The sequence below is a fragment of the Channa argus genome, chromosome 16, assembly GCF_033026475.1.
Source record: "Channa argus isolate prfri chromosome 16, Channa argus male v1.0, whole genome shotgun sequence".
NCBI classification, from domain to species: domain Eukaryota; kingdom Metazoa; phylum Chordata; class Actinopteri; order Anabantiformes; family Channidae; genus Channa; species Channa argus.
The window spans coordinates 20,914,153-20,934,311 of record NC_090212.1 but is presented as its reverse complement, the minus strand read 5'-3'; the positions used below and the strand labels follow the sequence as shown (position 1 = coordinate 20,934,311).

Genomic DNA, 20,159 nt, shown 5'->3' with positions numbered 1-20,159 from the left:
TTCAGTTTCAGTAGGCCAACAGGTGCTGCTTACCTCCTGGGAGTAGTATTAATGCACTGTCGGTTTATAGTGACCAGGGCCGTGTGGCGGGTGCAGCAAGCGCTGCCTCTGAAACTGATCACTTGGAATTCCTCAGGTCGGCCTTTAGGGAATGCAATAGAGAGACATTAACCCAGAGGGAGGGGGGAAGGTAGACCGGAATGGGGGGGGGGGAATAAAACCCTTCCAGACATGAACTTCACCCTTTAAATGTTCTGGCAATTTTACATGTTTGAGAAGGACCTGGCTGGCTACTGTTGCCCATCAGTGGGAAGGTTTTACCACAAGTAGAGGACGACCATATAAGAGCAAATATAGGGCTTGAATGTCTGAACACATTTTCAGTACTTCTGATATTATTATACTTTTGAATGTTTGACATACAAGTTATTGAGGGAGGACCTACAACAGTGTTGATGATGGAAGTCAGTTGAAGCACGATAATGCAGTTATTGATGTGCAATCAATTCTCTTCCCAATGAGGCCGTTAGAACTGCTTAGTAAAAGTTAAATATCATTCTTTCCCCAAAATGTATTAGTTGTTAGACATTTCCTGTAAAAAGAGACCTAGACTGTTTGGGCACAATTTCAGTTGTTGCTTGGTGATGGGGCTTCTGACCAGGTCCTCAGCTCTGTCATTCATCCTCTGTGTCTCCCGTCTCCGTTTTGCAGATGTTAATGAGTGTGCGTGGAAGCCTTGCCTCAATGCTTACTCTTGCAAAAACTTGATTGGTGGATATCACTGTGCCTGCTTTGGTGGATGGGTGGGCCAGAACTGTGACATGAGTTAGTATCACTCCAGCAAATCGCTAGTCTTCGGACTCTTTTCACCTCCTTGTAGCACCATTAGAGCACCAGCCCTGTTGCCTTTGCTGGCCAGACTCTGGTCCACTTGCTTTGCTAGTTCTGTAATGTACTGCATTTTCTCTTAAAGGGTTTATTGAAATTATTCCTAGTGTTTATTATAGTGTCCATAGATAATGGAGTCACCTAATTATGTAAACAACAAAGATTTTTGCTATTAAACATTTTTCTAGAGGCTTTAACGAGATGCTAATGACATGGTATGTAGCTCCTGCCAATACGAGCAAAGTAATCATGGCTTTTTGGAGCTTACAATGAGCAGTTATTAAAACATTACCGCATTTTATGAGAGTAAATATTTAATTATCTTAGAATATAAACGGAAAACCACAGAAACATATTTTGCTAGTGCTCCGACAAGGCTTTGATAGGATGCTAACACTCAACTAATGTTCATAAAAATCATAACATTAATTTAATTGTAACTTTTTCTAACCTACAAATTGTCCAGATGTTGCGGTCTAGTTATTATATGCCCTTTTTTTGTTTTCCGGCTCCAAAGTACTGATTGTAAACTTCGGTTTGGATTCCTATTGCGTTACGGACTCGAAACCACAGAAAGCTAGCATGCTAATAACTGAGACTGAATGCTAACAACAAAACTCAGGCCATTCTTCTGGTTAAAATGACAGGAGGTTCAAATTATACTGTCCTTACCACTATACTTATTTATATTAAAATATAGACACAAAAAACATGAACTAAGAAAAACCCTTTGCGAGAAAGTCTCCTAATTGAAGATGGCTAGCAAACATAGCTGGACTTCAGTTCCCCATTTACTGTGTTTTTCTTGCCTCTTCAAAGGCCGTCTGCCACAACCTGCATTAACCTTTCTTGGCTGTAGGACTGAAACTCATTTTCTTTACTGTCAAACCTGAATTTAAAGTCTTTCACATAAAACCTCTGTATTAGTGTCCTCACAGGTCGTCTGCTGCTCTTAGTTCTGAAACTTGACATTTCCTCTCGGCATGAATCACGTTGCTTTGTATGCATCCCCTACTTTCCAGGAGCATCTGCATGCTCCACCTCCGGTGCATGTTCCACATCCCCTCGTTTGTCCAACTCAAGCTAAACCCTGACATTTCGTCTATGATTGATTTGTCCTCAGATGTGAACAGCTGCCACGGACAGTGTCAGAATGGAGGGACCTGCAAGGTGAGATGCTGAAATGTCAAATCTAAAGACTTTGTGGTTTTAGGAAACACTCAGGTCTTTGTTTATATTATACATTGTTTTAAATTAAAATTACGCAGTAGATAATTATAATAATAGAGTGGGAAAAAAAGGTTATTGCTGCTCATCAAAGTACCTGTCAGAACATAAAAGGATATGCTTAAGGGTGTTATGGTTTAGAAACAGTGGTTACCAACTTGCTGCATGAAAGGGTTTTTCCTTTTCTACTATCAGTTAATAAGTACAAAATGAATTACAAAGAGAAATACCGCCTCTGGTTTACACAGTCACCCCGTTGGGCACAAATCAACAAGCCAGTAATGTAATGTCAGGAAAGTAAAAGGTAAGGTAATTAAAGGTTTTCCCACAAATATGACTAAAATAACTATAACAATGTGGAAAACATTATAACCCATCTTTATTATTTGTATCAGTTCAATTCACGACAAATTATCTTATTAATAAAAAAGCACTAAGGTTTTTAAAACTAGAGCAGCAGAGTTTGGAGAGAGGAGCTCAGTCCATCGGGGGGGGGTCCCCTCAGAAGTCTAAGTCTGTAAGCAGAAGAACAGAGAGCTGGTTCAGCTGTATGTCAAAGAGGCTGTTCAAGAGATTTGTTTTGTGTTGAAGAAAACATATTCTGGTATATTTTAAAAAAAAAAACAAAAAAACCCTCCAAGGTTCCTGACAGTAGAACTGGAGGCCAAAGCTTTATGATATAACGTGTTATGTATTCTGGTTTTATAATTAGATACAGATTCTTTGTGCGCGTAGCATCATAAAATTTCCTATAGCAAAGGAACTTTGCTACTATTGGGATCAACATAATTGCTAAGTTCTCTCCACCCTACTGCTGATATACTTTGAATTGTAACTAGGAATTATTACTATTATCATCAATCCTTTGATTGTTTTTAAATACATCTCCGAGATCCCATGTACCTGTTTTGTCCAATAGTCCAAATCTAAAGCTCTTCCACTTACACAAATGTAAACTTAAGAATAGTTGGAATCACTTGTCAAGATTGTTGGTTAAAGGAGAACTAAAATAGTTGTTTAAAAAGTGCCTTTTTGGAATGAAATCAGAAGGTACTTCAACATATTCGCTCACCGTGAGACGGGAAACGTCTTGTCTTTGTGTCAGGAGGTGGCCAGAGGCTATCAGTGTGTTTGCCAGCTAGGATTCGTAGGTCGGCACTGCGAGATTCAAAGAAACCGCTGTTCCAGCAGTCCATGTAGGAACGGCGGCCGGTGCCACGCCCTACTGGACGGATTCATGTGCGAGTGCCCTCACGGCTTCGCTGGTACAACCTGTGAGGTAAGGAGAACATCCAGCTGGTGACTTACACCGTGTGATGCTTATGTAACCGCTTTATTCAGTGTCAGTGAAACATGTCTTTACTTTCCTATTCTCCACACGAAGCTGCAGAGTGACCCATGTAGTCCGAATCCATGTCACAACAAGGCCCAGTGCCACAGCCTTAAAGGGGATTTCTACTGCAGTTGCCCAGATGACTATGAGGGCAAAACCTGTTCAGAGCTCAAGGACCACTGCAAGACCAACCAGTGTCAAGGTAACAGCACTTAGACCATTTTGTGATCTGTAGGTGGCGTTTCCATCCCAACGTAGCACCGAAGTGTTCGGAATTTTGAGCCAGTTGACTCAAGAAAATGCTTATTGATGCACTTTCTATCTATCACCTTTTTGGAAATATTAGGAGCTGGTGAGAAGGTGCAACAAGATGACACAATTAAAAGAACACACATCATGATTTGTTTGTTTAACCTGTTTAAGATGCGACACAGCACAATGTACTCTTGCAATTTCCTCACAATAAAGCAAGTGGATTGAAAGTCGCGTCATTATAACATTTTCGAAAAACAAATTGAAAGATGAAGACACAATTTATTACACCGCTAATTGTCTGTTTTTTCTTTCCCCCCCCTTAAAGTTATTGACAGTTGCACAGTTGCTGTAGCAACCAACGGCACCCTTAAACGGGTGTGGCACATCTCATCCAATGTGTGCGGTCCTCATGGCCGCTGCATCAGCCTGCCTGCTGGAAACTTCAGCTGCTCCTGTGAGCCAGGATTCACTGGCACCTACTGCCACGAGAGTGAGTCATTAGTAGCTCGACAGACACGCATACATAGACTATATTTATCATCCGTTACCATCACTGGGAACCACATGATTCTTACGGTAATTCACACGCCTGTTTTTACTAATCATCACCGTCTTAGTTTAGTTTACAGCAAAGGGAAAAGCACAAGAAGGAAATTTAGATGAAGAAATCAGCAGGAAATGGTGCCAAAGAGATTGTGTCTGCAGAAAAAAATATTCTCACATCCAATTTCTTTGCGGTCATTGGTTTTCTTGTTTCACAGGATGATTATCACATTTTTGTTCTCTAGCTTGTGCAAACATTCACTCTTTCTAATGTTCGAATAAGCAAGTGCAAGCAAAAGCTACTTTTCTTACGTTAACCTGACATTTTACAACATACAAATCACAACAAGGCAAAAGTCACAAATTCAATTTCTTTGATTTCATGCTTTGCAAAAATGCAAAACTTCCTGTAATTAACATGAATTCTTTAAGTGTGTAAATATCTCCCCATATCTGTCTGCAGACATTAATGACTGTGCAGCATCCCCCTGTAAGAATGGAGGCACTTGCATTGATGGGATCAACTCTTTTAAGTGTTTCTGCCCAGGCGGCTGGGAGGGCAGCTTGTGTGATGTCGGTAAGAAAAAAGGGGAGCAACAACACAGGTGTACACGTTTTAGGAAAGAGCCATGTCATGCTTCTTATGAGTCACGCATCCTCAGGGCAGTAGCAGCAGTGTTGGAATGAACAACAGTCTGAGAATCTGATAGAAGACAAAACAATGGATGGATTTGTTGAAATTGATAAAGGCAGACAGGAAAATGTGGTAACGTGCACATTTGCCGATGACACTGCTACTTATACTTATATTTAGAGGAGCCAAAAAACAGCATTAACAAACCAAAATCACATCTTGCTTTTAGATCTTAAGACTAAGCATCTGATGTTTTGTTTTGCAAACTCCAAATTTATTCTGCACAAATTCTGATTAAAATGAAGTTGTTATATTTGGCTCTATAGATGTCTTGTCACAGTGCCTTCATATGCGTTTTGTAACTGTATGAGTTGTGGAATGTAGAAGTATAAGGCTAATAACTAAAACCAGTTTAATGATCCTCTGCTTGATATCTAGAGGTCAATGAGTGCGACAGAAACCCCTGTCAGAATGGAGGCCGATGTGTTGATCTGCTCAACGACTTCTACTGCAACTGTGTAGACAAGTGGAAAGGAAAGACTTGCCACTCGCGTAAGTCTTTCTGCGTGACATGCTATGACTTTAACATTCACTGATATATGTCTCTACATTAAAAGCAGTGAGTAAACAAAGATTAATCTTCAAACTGTATGTATTTTTTAATTTGTTTGTTTGTTGTCCCATGAAATAATAGAAAAAATATAAAATAAACTACCCTGCAATAGTTAGAAAGGTTATTTTAATCGCTGACGTTAGGCAAATAAAAGCGAGCACCTATGGATGTTTCATTCGTGGCTTCTCTGCCTTAAACTTTCTGTCTTCTCCAACATGTCAGGTCTTATACTTTTTAAGTACCGCAGTGTCTTAAACTCTTTTCTGAGGCATGATGCCCTCCCTGCCTGCTGTGCAGCATTGTTTTGCCTCCTTGATCTTGGCCTTGGAGCTCAAGTAATTGTTGCTCACCACTGGCACAGAGTCAAGTGTTTGAAATCTTTTTCCCATGCTGCCTCTGTCCAGGTGACAACCAGTGCGACTCCACTACGTGCAGCAATGGAGGGACGTGTTACGACCATGGAGACTCCTTTCTGTGCAGCTGCCCCTCGGGCTGGGGTGGCAGCACCTGCAACACAGGTCAGGCTCTCAGAACACATAATTACACTGTTATGACTTGGTAATTATAGTGTGTCTAAAATACGAAATGAACCTGTTCTTACCTGCTAAGTGTAGCTCTCCCACCCTGGGCTGGTCAGAATTAAAATGTTTTCATAAAAGAAAATTATTTATTTATTTTTTTTATTTTTTTAGCTAAGAACAGCACATGTGACTCTGGTCCGTGCGAGAATGGAGGGACTTGTGTCGGAGGAGGAGATGCCTTCACCTGCATCTGCAAGGATGGCTGGGAGGGACCCACCTGTGCTCAGAGTACGTCATTATGAAAGCTTCTGCCATGTTCACGTCACATGTGATGGATGGTACAGATGGGAAAGGCTCCCAAGTTTACAGCTTGGGAACACTCGCGTCATTCGACAAGTCAAGACAGTTGTATGATTTTATAGCAGGTTGTGTGAGTGTTTCAAGTGCTATTGACAGTTAAACACAATTTCCATTTAATTTGGGTTTAAATGCCTCGAAGTTGACTTTACTTGACTGTTAGTTAATGCCAAGTTAGCCGTATCAGGGCGTTCTGACATCTAGATTTTCCCATTGTAATTATAGCTTGGATGTTGACGTAAATCCTGGTTACAAAGCATTAACTCTTAATTGGTATTTGAGACTAAAGCAGATTTGTTTATTTGGATGTGATAAAAGGAGCAAGAGAGATGAAAGAGCACAGCCATTTATTGTTGTCATTTAAATTTTGCATTAATATAACAAGTGGTGAGATTTTAGAAACGTTTAATCCGTCATGCACTTGAAACAGTTGACTAAATAGCAGAAGCAGTATTTAGATTTGGGAATTGAATTGTCATTTTACATTCTTGTCATTTCTTTTTTGCAGATGTTGATGATTGCAATCCACATCCCTGGTAAGCCTGATTTACTTTATATCAGTATAATTTAGAAACATTTTAAGAGGAATACATTTTTTTACCTTTTATGGCCATTGTTGGCTGTTGGATATTTTTTCGAGTGTATCCAGTGCTGCCCTGTTAGCAGCACCACTGTATTTTCCATGCAGTTCAGTGCCTACTTTGGTGCTTAGAATCATTTTCTTCTGCCGTCTAATTGTGAGGTAAACTTGACTTCATTTGATCTCAGAAATTGATTCAACTCAGGTGGTCTGGATTGCAGCCCTAAGTTCTACCGACTTTTATTGCTGCTGGGTTTTTGCGCCTTTGATCCTCACATTTGCTGTCATTAATTTTAATTCGTCAGCTCAGTTGACGTTTGCATCTTTTCTGAGTCATTCTGAATAAACTCCAACTACTTGAGATGCATTGTTTTGACTTGGGGAATATGAAAGAGAGTGTTGGAGCAGCTGCAGCGTTTCCCAGTGACACTCGTGCGTTGCACTTGTGCGTGTTTGCGTGGGGCAAATGTGCACGTTGGCTTCAACAATCTTTGGGGTTTGGACGGTTGCTCGCTCAAAATAAGACATTTAAAGGCATCAACTTGAGTTTTGGAAAATTCTGAGTTTAGTTGTTTTATTTCCTTGTCAAACCCTGGTATGAAAACATACAATTGGAGAAAAAGCCAGGGAGGTGTATCTCGTGACAGCTTCTTAAGATCCAAGAAGCTACCCTTGACAAAAGCCTAACCCTTCCCCCTGCTTTCTTTCCTCCTCGCCCACCACTACAATGACTGACAGGTGGATTAGTCGTGGTTTTGGTTCTTGGTGGAAAGGGCTGAGGGAGAGGGGGGCTGGAGAGTGTGAAAAGACTCCCCTCTCACCATTCACCGGCTTCAACCTGGGGGTAAATTGGAGGCGTAGAGGTATTGGGGGGTTGGGGGCGCTCAGTATGTGGTCAGCAGGGATTTACATATGAAGTCTGGACATTGATCAGAGATCAGCTTCAGCCTCAGCCTGCTGCCACTCAGTCTCTGTAAAGTCTGTGGGAAAAAAGTTGGACAGAAAGTTTGTCTGTAGTTCAGGGGGCAGGAATGGAAAACACAGGACAGATGTAGTGAGCTCTACAAAGATGAGATTGTATTTGAGTAAAAGCATGTACACACAATATGTTTTGCTCCATTTGCTTTTTACTTCACAATTCCCTATAAAAGTTTTTATCTGGTCAACTCTTAAGTTTTCCTGAAGAGAATACATCAGCTTACAGTGCAGCTTGTTCTATTGGAGTTTTTCAGAAAACAAAAAATGTCGTCGTAGTCCCACAGAAGACGGAAGTTTCAGTGGTGAATCGGCGACGCTGGTCTTCATATGAGATTTCCCACAGAGTTGGCACTTCCATACCAGCTCCTTTTTAAGAAGTTATTAGAAATTACGGAACCTAAACCCTAACCGCCAACTGTCCCCTATGTAATTCAATAGGTACGATGGAACACGATGCTTAATTTCTACCAATGTTTTAGCAGAAAACAATCCCCTTTGTTTTTTAGTAGAAGAGCCACTGTGGTTTACATTGCTATGTACTGTACGCTGCTTTATTTTTCACTTTGGTGTTTCATTATAATTCCTGTGATACTTTTCAGATCAATCAGAAAAATGTTTTCCCTTGATAGGAGTTAGATTCTGTATGGTTCACTGTGGTTTTGGGGAAACCAAATAATGCTAACAGAGCTGCACAGTCCAGGACAACACAGTCCACACTGGCAGTTTGAAGAATATTGAAGAATTTCCAAAATGTAGTCACAACTTACCTGAAGCTCCAGCTTCTGGTGTACATTCATTAATTTACATTGTTTGAAAGCCTATCTGTCATTTTTAGCGCTTTAGGGGAGAAATGTGACAAAAGTAAAAGTGAGTTTGTTTGTTTTTTTTTTCATCCTGATTGTGTCTCTAGCAGCATTTCATCACGTTTTTTCAAACACTCCCTTTTCTGCAGCTACAACGGAGGCATCTGCGTTGATGGTGTGAACTGGTTTCGCTGCGAGTGCGCTCCAGGATTCGCCGGACCGGACTGCCGCATCAGTGAGTCCCTGGGAACCAGAGGGGACGTGTGGAGGGGTCAGATGGGCGGGGGGTCAGAGGTGAAAGGCCTCGGCATGGGAGTGTGAGCCGATTGTTTCGAAGCGACAGATTAGGAAGCCTTTCAGGAAGCCTGTCTTAACCTCTCCCCTCTGTGCTGAGCCGAGGTCGGAGCTGAGGTTCATCAGACGGGTCACGCCGCTCTCCCGCGGCCTTCTGGGATAAATCTCTTCAGAAAAGCCTTTTCACAACCTCAGTTATCCAGTTGAATCACTTGAAACTAGACTGCCCATTGTGCAGAAGGTGATTCTCTGAATTCCAGCTCTCGCTGAAAATATTTAAATATGAAAAATCTCTCAAAGCTGCCATTTTTGTCAGGAAAAGTTAGGGGAAGCGTTGAAAGGGAAATCAAGAATGCAAGTTTGACTGAATACCACAAAGCTTTTCTATTACTTAGATGGATTTTCCATCATTCCACCTATTATCAGTGTTTTACTTAAAATAATCGTGACGCTGTACATTTGAAGCTTAATCCACCGATAAGTCTGTTGATTAATTGGTATTTTATAACCATAATCATTAAGTGCCCATATTTTTTTTACCTTTAGGAATAAGATGATATTTTCGTTGTCTCCCTACATGTTTAAAATAACAGCTTCCTTTTTTTTAGACATAGATGAGTGTCAGTCCTCCCCTTGTGCTGAGGGTTCTACCTGCCTGGATGAGATCAACGGCTATCGCTGTGTCTGTCCGCCAGGATACGCTGGACCTCGTTGTCAAGAGTGTGAGTACAAACAGGATTTAAGTTACATTTCCTTTATTTTTCTCAATATTTAACATTTAAAACTAACACCAAACCTGAGAACTTTCTCAGCAGATAAACACGACCTGTCAAAGCACTAAGTAGCAAGAAAATTCATGTTTTAACAAAAGTATGGTTGTGTACATTTAACAGCATCTCTTCTATTCACTCTAGTCATAGGACTCGGAAAATCGTGTCGTCACACCGGTCTGCAGTTTCCTCATGGCAGCAAGTGGGAGGAGGACTGTAACACCTGCCAGTGTGTCAATGGATACGTCCGCTGCTCTAAGGTCAGCATCAGAGTTGACTTTTATTGAGAAATATATTCATGGTGTATGTTTTATGGTTTATGAACACCCATATATATTTTTCTTCATCAGTGCGTGCATAGCAAATAAAAATCTGAAACTCACTGAAGCCATGTTTTTCCAGGTGAGGTGTGGTCGTCGACCCTGCCTGCTTCCTAAAGCTCGTCCTACCTTGGACGGAAACCCTCACTCGTGTCCTGCAGGTCATGAGTGTGTGGAGCACCAGTTCCTCACCTGCTTCTCGCCACCGTGTCACCAGTGGGGGGTGTGTTCGACACCGGAGCCCCCAACGCCGCTGCACACCCAGTGTGAACCCAACAGTGGTTACCTAGACAACAGCTGTGCTCGTATCACACTTGTCTTCAAAAAGGACAAAGTGCCACAGGTAGGGGACATAAAGAAGTTAATAATTGAAGTCAGTGGTTTGGTTTTTTTGGATGCCCTGAGTTAAACCAGCGCCTTTTGAGCTGTCCCAGCAAAGAGGGAGAGAACGTGTAGTGCGCTGGCCTGAACTTTGTTTTATTTTTTTCTTTACGCAAAAAAAAAAAAAATTGAAATCTGAGGAAATTTGTTCCTACCTCCGGCAATAAAAAATTGTGTGGCACGCTTTGCTTTAAAAATGAACTAGAAAATGTTTAACATATGACAAGACATAAAGGTATTTGGATATATCCTATGTCGAAGCGGGACAGAGGTTTTATCAGCTATGACATCCCTGCAGTGGCTTCAGGCCGGGAAACAAGTCTTTTCAACTCTATGGTTGTTACACATCATGCTTTAATGGAAAGAGATGAGAGGATTTCTGCATTGTTTTTCCTCCTGACTGTCGAATAGTGTGTTTAATGGTCTCATACCTTATAATGTCCTCATTAAGACGCTGGTGCTTTGAGGTTGCTTGTCTTCGCCCACACACTAAAAACCAATATTGGAAATCTGTTGGCTTGCAGATTTAATTAGATGTGGAAGCTCCTTCTAAGCTCTTAATGATAAAAACTTAGAAAGTAGTTGCCCCTGAAGCTGCACTTACTGGCAGTTTTATTTAAGGAGAAAACTCTTACTTCAGCCACAAAGGGAAAGGCAGGCTCCCTCTGTAATGCCCACATTGCTCCTGAACCTGTTAAACTAATCAGAATCTTTTCTCTTTGTGTGTCTCTCATTAGTCCAGATGGCATTTTGGTTGCTTACTACTGTATCATAAGATCTTAATTGGCCCCCCGGCGCAGGTCTGAATGAAGTTTTATGAATGGAAAAGAAATCTGTACCTCTGATACTGATCTGAGACCTGAGCCTCAGCGTCCCCCGCTGGGCGAGACATTCCGATTGGCTGCATCTGAAACAGACTTAGGAAGAATTAAGAGCTGATTGTTCCTTGCCAACAGCACAGATACTAATCTGCGTGTGTGGGTGTGTGTGTGTGTGTCGCAGGGCACCACTGTAGAAAACATCTGCTCCGAGCTGAGGTACCTCCCTGTGACTCAGATGCTGGCCGAAGAGCGGGCGCTCCTCATCCTCTGCGACCTATCCTATTCCAACAACAATGCCGTGGAAGTCGCCATGGTGATTATACACGACACATACACATGCCAGCACACAATCTTTATGTTTTTTATATTGTTTAGATGCATGGATGGATGAATACTGGGAATAATACATTCGAGTTCAAGACAAAAGCCCTATATTCAGTCTCCTATCTTCTCTGTTGTGGTCTCTGAGTGAAATATATGGCTACTTATGAAATAAATGTTCACCAGTTAACTGTCTCGTTTGGTGCTGGAAAGAAAATGGCTGACAGCAGTAAACAGTTATGCATTAGCCCCAAAACCAAAACAGTGAGCTGAAAGAGACTAAAAAGCTGAAGAAAAGTCAACTTGGGTGATAATTCCCTATTGGCTCTTAACTGTGATTCCTTTCAAATTGCAATTTTTGGCATTTCTTTGATAATAAAACAGAACATTTAACACAGCCATGCGGCATAACTTGGTCTGTTAATCTCCCGTGTTCGCACACGCACATGCTGCATATTGACAGTCGCACAATAACACACACTTAAAACGAGCACATCTACAGATTTAGAGGCTGCTGCCTTCTCTTCCTCCCATCCTCTTCTCCCACATTATTAAATCACACTTAATTCATCACTGCAAATTGTTTCCAGAGGAGTCCAGTAAAATGTGAACCACTTTCTATTTTCCGTTTCTGCCCTTTTTGTTTGAAACAACAAAAGAAGAAATACCAAGAGAAACAGAACAAGTAGAGGGAGAGACGTTTGAAGCTTTTAACCACATCTGGATGAGATTTAGCTTTTTTCTGTTGGAACACCTTGCTCATCTGTCTGATTCCTCTCTCTTCTTCGTCTTCATTCCCTTTTTCTTGCGCTTCTTCTTTTCCTTATCTCTTTTACATCCTGGTTTTATTTGGTTGCTTTTGTTTCTCCTTTATCTTTTCTGAGCAACTCGCTGTCTTTTCTTCCGCTCTCTCTTTTTGATCTTCCTTCCTTCTTTCTCCTGGCCACCCAGACTCGGGGCGGGGGAATCAGTGAATTTGGGGCTCTAATTTGTTAATGGAGGGGATTAGTTCTTTTTCTTATGTTTGCAGGCCTGTTTTGAGCGACTGATACAGGAAAAGGAGTGGTGAGCCTGACATTCACCCAAAGCCCACAACAAGGCTTTCAGAAAAACCCTTACTCCCACACGCTTCTGACTCGTGTTGTAGCAAAATGTCAGTGCTCATTTCCAAGTGTGGCTGAAATCTTTATAATCTCAGTGAGACTCGTTGAGTGCAGCTGGTTCACTTGCCACCAAGACGTCTCGATTCGTTCACTTCCAAAGGCGCCGAGTGTATTTGTAAACCACTGAACCGATGAGCGCGAGGCATCGAAGTGGTTCGACGCTCTTCAGGGTGTGTGTGGCGAAAGTATGAGGAGAGTGAGGCGTCCCTGCCTTACTTTGACACGTAGAAGCTGCACGAAGTGTGCTGGGGTAAAACCAAGATGTTTAAGTCGTTTGAGCATAATGTTTGGAGGCACCCGTCTGCCGCTCTTAGTAAATCCAAGAGTGTCAGTTTAGTTTTTATTCAGCATGCTGGTTAACGTTCAAGTGATGTAAACCAGCCGTTCAGATTAAACATCCTAGTTTAGGTACGTGACCGTTTGCATACACACACCTCGGCCCCGTGTCTGTGATGTGGACTGTCAGTCATTTCTGGGCCGGGTTAGAGGTGTGTGAATGAGCTGCTGATATCCTCAGGACAAGAAAAGAGGAGTGTTTGTCCCCGGCCAAGCAGGGAGCACAGCTGGCCTGTTCTCCTTTGTTTGTCCTAATTGAACTGCACTGCTAATCCCCCTGTGCACCCCACCACCTCCCTGCTCTCACCCTCAGCACCTTATTAGGCAATTAACTCCAGTCTCTGTGGTCTCAGCAAGAGGGGGTCCACAGCCTGCCAGATGTTAGGATGAGAATCTCTTTTATTCTGACAGATGAATGTATGTTTTTTTTTTTCTTCTCCTTTTTGTTGTCCTGCATAGCCTCAAGCATTTTGGCAAATGTGCTTTGTTTTCTTTCTTCACACAATACAGATTAAGTCTGTGTTATTTTCCTCACTGGTGGTTTTGTCGGTTTTAATCATTACCTACAGCTCAGCTTTACTTTGTGTGATTGCAGACAATTTTTAAGACTTGGGTTTCTTATGATGAAAATCAACTTTCCAGTGGAGAAAAAGGCTAAATAAGAAATCGTGCAATTAAATATATTAATATATAAAATATATGAATAATATTAAAGGTTTCTGCGAGCATATCAGAAATCCCAACGGTTTCCTTAGAAAGAAGGAATCTTGTTGTCATGCGTTGCTATAAACCCACAGGATCGAGTCCATGAAGTAATGGGCTAAACATAAAGCCAGCGATGTTTTTAAGATGTGAAGTGCAAAAACAAAACCTATTAAAACCTTTCCTCTTTATCGCTCATCTTCCTCCATGTCTGCAGTCGTTTGAGCAGGACGGGCACTCAAAGGACAGTGATCGTGGACCCATCCAGAAGGCACTCGGTTCCATAATCGGCGCCCTGTCCAAACGCCACAACAGCACCATCCTGCTAGCTGTTGTGGAGGTCAAGGTGGAGACGTCAGTGGACCCTCCTCCTGTCGGTGAGTTATAAATTGGTAGCAATAAGGCAGAAGTCCTTTTCAGCCTTTAAGCACAGATAGGTGTGATCCTTTACTAGTTTTTTAGAAAACGGAGTAGCACTGTATGGCTGTATGGGGATGGGCGCTTCAACTGGAAATGGGACTTTGTCATCAGCAGCTGCTTCCCTCTGCTTCTCTTTAAGGTTACCTGGTCCCGGTACTGTGCGTCGTCTTCAGTGTTCTCTGGATCTTCTGCATCGTTGTTTGCGTTTGGTGGACCCGCAAGAGGAAGAAAGAGCGTGAAAGAATGGCCCGAGCTGACGACACCACGGTCAACAACCAGCTGGAACCGCTGCGGAGCAACGCCCCCAAGGACAACCGCGACAAAGACATTCATTATGAATGTAAGAAACTGATGGGCCCCTCTGACAGGACGTGCGATGGGGCCGAAGGCGAGGAGGAAGGGGAGCAGGGGGACGATGAGGAGCGAGCGCTGGGCACGGGGGAGAAATGTCTACCCCAGAAATGCTCTGCCGCTGGGGTGCAGGACAGGGGGATAATGGGTAGGGCAGGGGTCATCTCCACAACACGCAGTGGTCCAGTCAAGGCGCCTCACCGGACAGCGTACAGCCCTAAAGACAACCGGTGTAAAAACCTGAACGCCACCAAGCTCAGTGAGGACATTAAAGACCATTACGTATGAACACGGGGAGAAGGGACCTTCCTGATTCAAAGGAGAAACAAACTGCAAAGTCTTTAATGACGCTGACTTTTCAACACTTAAAAGCACCAAACGTGAAGATTACAGATGCTTTAATTTTCTATTTTGTCACATCTTATTTAACTTATAGGCTTATTCTAACAAAAACAACAAAAAAATACAGAAAACCAACAACAACAACAAAAAAAAGACATGGAAAACAATTCATTTCATTTTAATTGTCTCAGTTAAGAAGAATTTTCTTTTATACTGATCCTGATTTTTATTTTTATTTTTTTTGCGTTTACGAACCTGTTTTTCTTTTGACCTTGAAGATTTAACTGAATGTCATTGGCTGGCAGCTGTTAATGATGTTTCTACTGTTTGGTGCATTCGGTTCCTGTCTGCCTTAGCCCAAATCTATGGGCCTTTTCTACGCTTGATATCATGTCTTTTTATACAAACCTTTAATGTTTTATATACATTTAAGTTCTTTGGAAGCTGGCACAGAAAACCCACTGTATGATACCTGGCAATTTCTTTGTTTACATTCATAGACATCTTTTCCATTTTGTGTTTATGCAGATACCTTTTTTTTAAAAAATGATTTCCACTGTTTTCTGCAAGTGTGCATAATGATATTTCAGTATTTGCTTTAATAGAAAAGTGCCTTCAGCCCCTGTGTTTTCTCCTTTTCTCTCCTGTAGAATTTATGCAGAATCTAAACACATGTAAAGGGAAAGATGTCCTAGTAACAACTGTTCATACTACAGTAAAGGTTATTTTCTTGTAAATATGTAAATATGAACAAATGGCTGTGTATATTTGAATTTAGTAACTTAAGTGATGCTTTGTATCATAGGTATTCTAAATAAGATTTTTGTGGTTGTTTTTTTTTTTTTTTTTTTTTTTTTTAATATGTCATTCCGTTTATTAGTGTCTTTTGACACTACGACAGGTTTTATACAAATTTTCGGACTGTTTCCAGGGTCCCACTGATCGATGAGCATTGGTTTTAAAGAAAACAGATGTTGACCTTTTGTGTTGATTTGTTATGATTATTTGTTACAGCTGTTAAGAAGATAAATAGTTTGGAGAGCTGTTTGTTAAGCCTGTCAATCATTGTGCAAGGTTGTTTGGATCTGAGCGACATATAGAAAAACGAACGGAACTCTGTTTCCAGTAATTCTGAGTGAATTCCTAAAAACAAAGATTTTTTTATTAACATCTATTTAAATATTATCTGTTCAATAACAGTTTTAAAAACACCTTCTACACCTTCAAATGTATTTTTATTTGGGGCCAGCCCTCCAAAATTTACTGACACTCATTTTAGTTCACATAGGTTCTTAACAGTGTTGGTCAGTCTGCTGAAAGTGTTTTTTGGGGGGGAAATACTGTATCTATATATTTTCTTACACCTCCCAATGTATGTGTAGTAAATATTAAAACACCGTTGGCAAACTTTTGAACAGCAGCAAACCATCATTTCACACAACGGTGTCGCTCAGCGACCCGGCAACAGGGACTCACTCGGACGTTTTTTGTGTAAGATTTCTAAACGACAAACCCAAAAGTCCCAAACCAACAAAGAAGTACACAAGTCTGAAAATTCTAAGGAAAAGCCACAGGTTGTATATTTTGGCACAACCCCAAACCCTTAATAATCACTGATATGTCATCGATCTACGGTGCACTTTCTGTTTCTTGAAATTATTGCACTGGATCCTGTGCGCTTTGCCAGTTTTTGTTACTACAGTTTTCATATCAGGATTTTTTTTTGTGTCCTTAAAATATTTTAGCCACAGCTTCTCACCTACGAAATCGTCAGTGTTTTTACAAAACACACTTTTTTTTTTTTTTCCTTTATTAGTGACTCAAAATGGCACAAACGATTTTTGCCTTGTGCTCAATACACACTTGCTTACAACCACCCAGTGCTGGTCTCCTCATACTGCAGTTATAAATTTGTGGTTTCAAAGTCTGTTGACAGCAGAGATGCCACACAGGGCAGCAGGGTGTTTAGGGAGTATGAAAACCACATTGTGCTGTGGGATTCGCTTTTATGAGAGCAATCATCCACCCTGCTTAAGTGTCCTTTATCAAAATAGTGAGTCCCCAGTGTAGACAAATCAAAGTGTGTGTGTGTGTGTGTGCTTTAAATGGGAATCTCCTCGCAACGTGTGTGTGTCCTAATCTGCACCCTGTCCTCTTGTTTTAGCCCCACCTCTCCTTGTGTATCTATTCTGGTCTAATGAAGGGAACAAGTTGTATTGTTGTTGATGATGTTGACTGTTGCGGTTGTTGTCCAGTGTTTTTCTGCACTAAGAACACACAGGAAGGGGGAAACATTTAGCATACCTCCACAGTGGTAGTGAGAAAACACAGTCACGTATTGTCGCTATTTGCGGATGAACATTATTTTTAATATATATTTTTTAATAATGCTGATGAAAATAATGGAATAACCCAAAATGATTCAGTCAGTAACCTTTTATGTTGTGTTGGCCCCAGAGAATGGGCTGAATGTGCAGAATATTGTAATTTTGTACAAAATTTGGTAAAAGTTTTGGTTTGTTGGTGGAATTTTTTTTTTTGTTTGTTCTTAGAACAATCCTATTATTTATTAAAGTATTTTATACCAAAGTTGAAGTTGTTTGGTTTTACTTTGCTGAGACTAAATTAATTCCTGTGGGTGACCTATTTCTTCCTCACTACGCTCCGCCCCCCGCAGTTACTGTTGCTAAGCACGTCAGAACGTCCTCTGCACCTTCAAAAACGCCGGTGGCGGGTTCGTCACTGTGGCTCCTCGATAGACGGAGGTAGGTGTTTTCAGACGGCGTTTCACGTTGACGTGGTTTGGCATAAACATGACGTCATCTCAGGAACAGCGTTAAAGCCGAGCTCTGGACGTGTGGAGCTCGGTTCTTCTTCCCAGTTTACGCCGCGTTTAGTTTAGCTTGAACGTAGCCAGCTAACAGCACCACACGTTAGACTCTGGGCTGTGCCGTGTTGCTAATCTTAAGACCAGGTTGGAGGTAGTTAAGCTAGTTAGCAGCTCATGTTAGAACAAAGTTTGCCACAATATGTTTGGTTTAGGAAAATGGCGTTTACTCTCCAAGGAAATAATTGCGCCAACGTGCACGAGTGTTCATTGAGCTTCGAAGTAGCCAATCGGCTCCGTCCCTCCCGCCGCATTTAGCGCCAGTCTACTAATAGGTGACTCCTCCCCCTCGCCGCCATCTGCTCCTTTAATGACGCGGCGGGAAATGATTAACACGAGCCTGCTCTGCGTGAAAGCCTCCTACCAGCTGTGTTGATGTCCACAATGCTTGATGGGATGTTATGTGCCGCGCCGTGTGTTCATTAACCCGGCAGTTGTTTTGGGAAGAATGGGAAACGTGTCTGGAATCCTGGATGGCGCAGCACTCAGGTCACATACATTTGCATTGCACACTCGGTGACCTACTTGGATAGAAGTACAATGAGGGAGAAGGGTAGATGATGGTGTAGTGGAAGGAGGAGGAATAAGACATCAAGCTGATACCAAATGACTGCACAGAGGTAGAGTTGGCTAGATGGAAGACCACTGGTCCATGCTGGTTAATTTTTAATTTATGCATGTTGTGCATCATGTGTCTGTGTCAAAGGGCGTTAGGTGGTGTGCAGCCAAGTTTCACTGTAAAACGGGCCTCTGAGTGCAACACTGGGTCTGAATGGTTCTTGCCTTTTAGTTTAAAAGTGCATTGTGGATTTTGAAAACCACAGGAGTAGAAAAAACCCCAAGCTCCATTCAGTAGTTCTTCATCAGCGACGAAGTTGGCCCACGCGTGGTAGATGTTCAAAGATCAACATTTCCGTTGTTATTTGCTAAAGAAGATCCTGTTGAGCGACTCAAAACTTGATGTAAATAAACTTTTTGCAGCATTTAGTTTTGTGCAAAATGAACCTTGACCTTATTAGATTTGAAGCAGCAGCACTGCACAGTCCCGAAAGCCTGACAAACACTGATAAAGCACAATAGCTTGCATAACATATGGTAAAATACATTTTTATACACACTGCTTATACGGGGATATGTTCTTTTGATATGTCATTTGTTAGCATCTTTTAACACCAAGCACGTGCCCTTTCATAGGGTGCTACTGACGAATTGTGGCTTTGTGATGCTTTCAAATGGCATCATATTTGAATAAAGTATCCATCATATTTTCCACTGAGTTAAACCACTAATATGGTGTCGATGTTTTCATTTTTACTTCGTCTTCAGCCACTTCCCCATGTGTACACAAGGCACTGAAATGCCTGACTATTGACCATGGGGAGAAGCTTATGTCAGATTCCATTGAGAGTCGTCTACAAACACAGTTCTTAGTCTTTACGCCAATTGCACTTTGTCCACATTGACGGATTTGTAAGCAGTATTCAGTACAGTAGTTCATCACAGTTTACAGCCACATTTGTAATTTGGTAAGTTGTGTGGCCTTTTCTACGATTACGCATTGTTTCACGCAAGGTTTCCGGTTCAAATGTCACAGTGAGTATAGGTTTACAATGCTTACTATGTAATTGGCTACAACTGAATATGTTCGCCTCTTAAAGTCAATATGCATTTATTCATGTCTGTCTAAGCTAAGTGCCGGATGCAGAGCCTTACAATACCACTTTCTGAAAGGGCAAACTGTCAGTGGTTCGTGCTGGGAAGCGGTTCCATTCTAATTAAATACATTGAAGGGATGTTCACATCATTGTGACTCGTGTTCAGTTCCAAAAGCTACAGCAGGTGTGTTTATTGATGTTGGACCGCTATACTGTAATGTTTAAAGTCTTCAGTGACTAGATAAATAAACCCCAACAGTTACAACATATGTTCCTTAAAATCAACCGGTTTACAAGATGGCGCCGCAAGACAAACACAACCTAAGCGACCAGCCTGTGTGCATGCTTGGACAGCACTAACTGATGTCAAATGGACACACCATGGTTTCACGGTCCATTTGATGCCCGTCCACTTGTATCATTTAAACAACACAACACGGTCTCCACAGTGATATATTGAAGGCTTTGCTTGATGTTTAACTGAAAGTCTCACATCATCTTCTGTATCCCGATAGACAACTCAGTGTGGCAGATAATCTGCTGTTAAGACGGATGGCTGCAATATCACAGTCACCAGGGATGCAGCGACAGGGAAGCGCTCTCCTTTCAGGTGAGTAGACTGGTTCACTGGAGCAAAGACACCCTCCAAGATGAATGAATGGAC

General features: G+C 41.6%; 1 protein-coding gene across 2 annotated transcripts in view; it reads left to right on the top strand.

Moving 5' to 3' along the window:
• Positions 1–17,542, top strand: part of LOC137101380 (protein jagged-2-like) — a 48,132-nt gene extending 30,590 nt beyond the window's left edge. The window contains exons 10-26 of one of the 2 annotated variants that reach the window (XM_067479767.1): positions 712–825; positions 2,012–2,058; positions 3,221–3,394; positions 3,500–3,650; positions 4,029–4,193; positions 4,710–4,823; positions 5,319–5,432; positions 5,898–6,011; positions 6,186–6,302; positions 6,880–6,907; positions 8,882–8,967; positions 9,635–9,748; positions 9,941–10,056; positions 10,199–10,459; positions 11,500–11,631; positions 14,058–14,217; positions 14,400–17,542. In XM_067479767.1, the coding sequence (XP_067335868.1) occupies positions 712–825; positions 2,012–2,058; positions 3,221–3,394; positions 3,500–3,650; positions 4,029–4,193; positions 4,710–4,823; positions 5,319–5,432; positions 5,898–6,011; positions 6,186–6,302; positions 6,880–6,907; positions 8,882–8,967; positions 9,635–9,748; positions 9,941–10,056; positions 10,199–10,459; positions 11,500–11,631; positions 14,058–14,217; positions 14,400–14,899 (2,507 nt within the window). In that variant the 3' untranslated portion in view covers positions 14,900–17,542. The remainder of the gene's footprint in view (positions 1–711; positions 826–2,011; positions 2,059–3,220; positions 3,395–3,499; positions 3,651–4,028; positions 4,194–4,709; positions 4,824–5,318; positions 5,433–5,897; positions 6,012–6,185; positions 6,303–6,879; positions 6,908–8,881; positions 8,968–9,634; positions 9,749–9,940; positions 10,057–10,198; positions 10,460–11,499; positions 11,632–14,057; positions 14,218–14,399) is intronic. The other variant, XM_067479768.1, reaches the window with a different exon arrangement.
• The last annotated feature ends 2,617 nt before the right edge of the window (positions 17,543–20,159 follow it).